The following is a 1669-nucleotide window of genomic DNA, read 5'->3' on the forward strand; positions in this document are numbered from 1 at the left end:
ATACAGTTTCCTAATTTACATTTTGCATCCAAAGGATGAATAACAACTCACTAATAAATAATATTTATATAAATATTTTATGTCTGCATATTTTTAAAATGCAATAGCCTGAAGCAACTGCAGAAAAACCTAACGTGGTAGAAGTCTGATTTACTCTTCCCCCCCCTCCAGCAATGATTACAATGATTCTTAGTTTAATAATACAAAGGTATCTTGCTGCAAGACAGCTGTGTACTCCACACGTTTTTAGGTGGCAGAGAGGTGGCTGTTTTAGGAAGTACTGTACAAAGTGAGCTAGAAAAGCAGTGAAGCGCCAGTTTGCTGTACAAAATGTTTCTGTTTAGTTTCTGGTTTGTAGTTCGACGCACATGTACAGTCTAAAAGATTATTTTAAAATCAGAAGTATAAGAACACTCTTGGAGCTCTGGGGTTCTTTTTCAATGCAGTTTGAAAAGATGGGCAGTATTTTGATTCTTTGATGGCACAGTGGAGCTGGTAACAGAGTAGTTTCATGTGAATAAAGCTTGTTTCACTGTGGTTACGTCTAGCAATGCTTGAACTGTTATGCTCACTTTTACCAAGCCCTTTTCTTCTAGGATGTGATGTGGTAGGCAGAGCTTCTCCTAGAAAAAGACAAACAGAGGAGTAAAGATTAGGATATTCACTGCAAAACTTTGCTTTACATGAACACAGTTGGAACACGAAACCCAACAAGTAGGAACCATTTCCTATTTTTTATTAAAAAGTATTTCCTGTGATTTTGAAAGAAAGTCTCTCATTTTGCTCTCATTATACCCACAAATTAGTGAGAGATCTGTTAACATCCTGGGCCTCAGAAACCAACCTGTTCTGTGGACATCTTAATTAAGAGTGAGGGCCAGCAAGTACACACTGACCTTTCACCCACGAAGTGAGATAACATGGCATTTACCCATTATTATGTATGAATAAGTTTGGGGACAGAAGGCTGGTTTCATCAGTCAAAAAAAGTTCTACCACTGAGCTCTACACAGGTAGGTCTTGGTCCCAGGCTACGCACCTTGAAAGCCACTTGTTAGCATCTACAGCAAAGTGTGTGTATTGTTGCACATTCAATGGGCAAAGCGTTTCATTCTGAGTAATTAGCAGCTTATTTTGAAATACCCAGGAATCATCTTTATTCACCATTAGGACACAGCAGTCACGGACAGGAGGAAACCTACTAGCTGTCCACAGAGGCTGTTACACCAGAAGACAGTCAAACAGTAGATGCTGTATCTCCTACCAGTAACAAGAAACCCTCCAGTGAATAACTACAGAAAGCCTTGCTTAGCGGTAGCCTCGTCTCATGATTGACTCTCTCTCTAAAAATAAGTTTTTCTTAATGTAACTGGGTATTCCCACCAATGAAATCCATGAAATTATGAAATCAGGCGGCAGGTTTATAAAAAAAATAAATGGACAGGCTTGACTACATCACATAAACCAGAATTACAGCTGTGAGACTTACTGCCACAACATGGAAGCCAAAAGTGTAAGTGGGATGACAAAAATATAGAGATAGAAAAAAACCCAAACAGTGCTATTAAACACAAACACGTGGATACAGGGTCTGGCTCATGAAGTCCTTATACTGTGCATGTCAGATTGCTGAAAGTCTGAAAAGGCACCATCTGTGTGATCTCACCTT

The 1669-nt window shown here is 39.1% G+C and overlaps 1 protein-coding gene across 1 annotated transcript in view; it reads right to left on the minus strand.

The window, feature by feature from the left end:
• Positions 1 to 509: 509 nt before the first annotated feature.
• Positions 510 to 1669, minus strand: part of LOC104523237 (leucine-rich repeat and calponin homology domain-containing protein 1) — a gene marked incomplete at its 5' end in the record, with an annotated part of 44033 nt that continues 42873 nt past the window's right edge. The window contains one exon of the mRNA XM_029084434.1: positions 510 to 623. Coding sequence (XP_028940267.1) covers positions 510 to 623 — 114 coding nt within the window. The remainder of the gene's footprint in view (positions 624 to 1669) is intronic.

This window comes from Antrostomus carolinensis, unplaced genomic scaffold, assembly GCF_000700745.2.
Source record: "Antrostomus carolinensis isolate BGI_N321 unplaced genomic scaffold, ASM70074v2 scaffold1864, whole genome shotgun sequence".
NCBI lineage: Eukaryota > Metazoa > Chordata > Aves > Caprimulgiformes > Caprimulgidae > Antrostomus > Antrostomus carolinensis.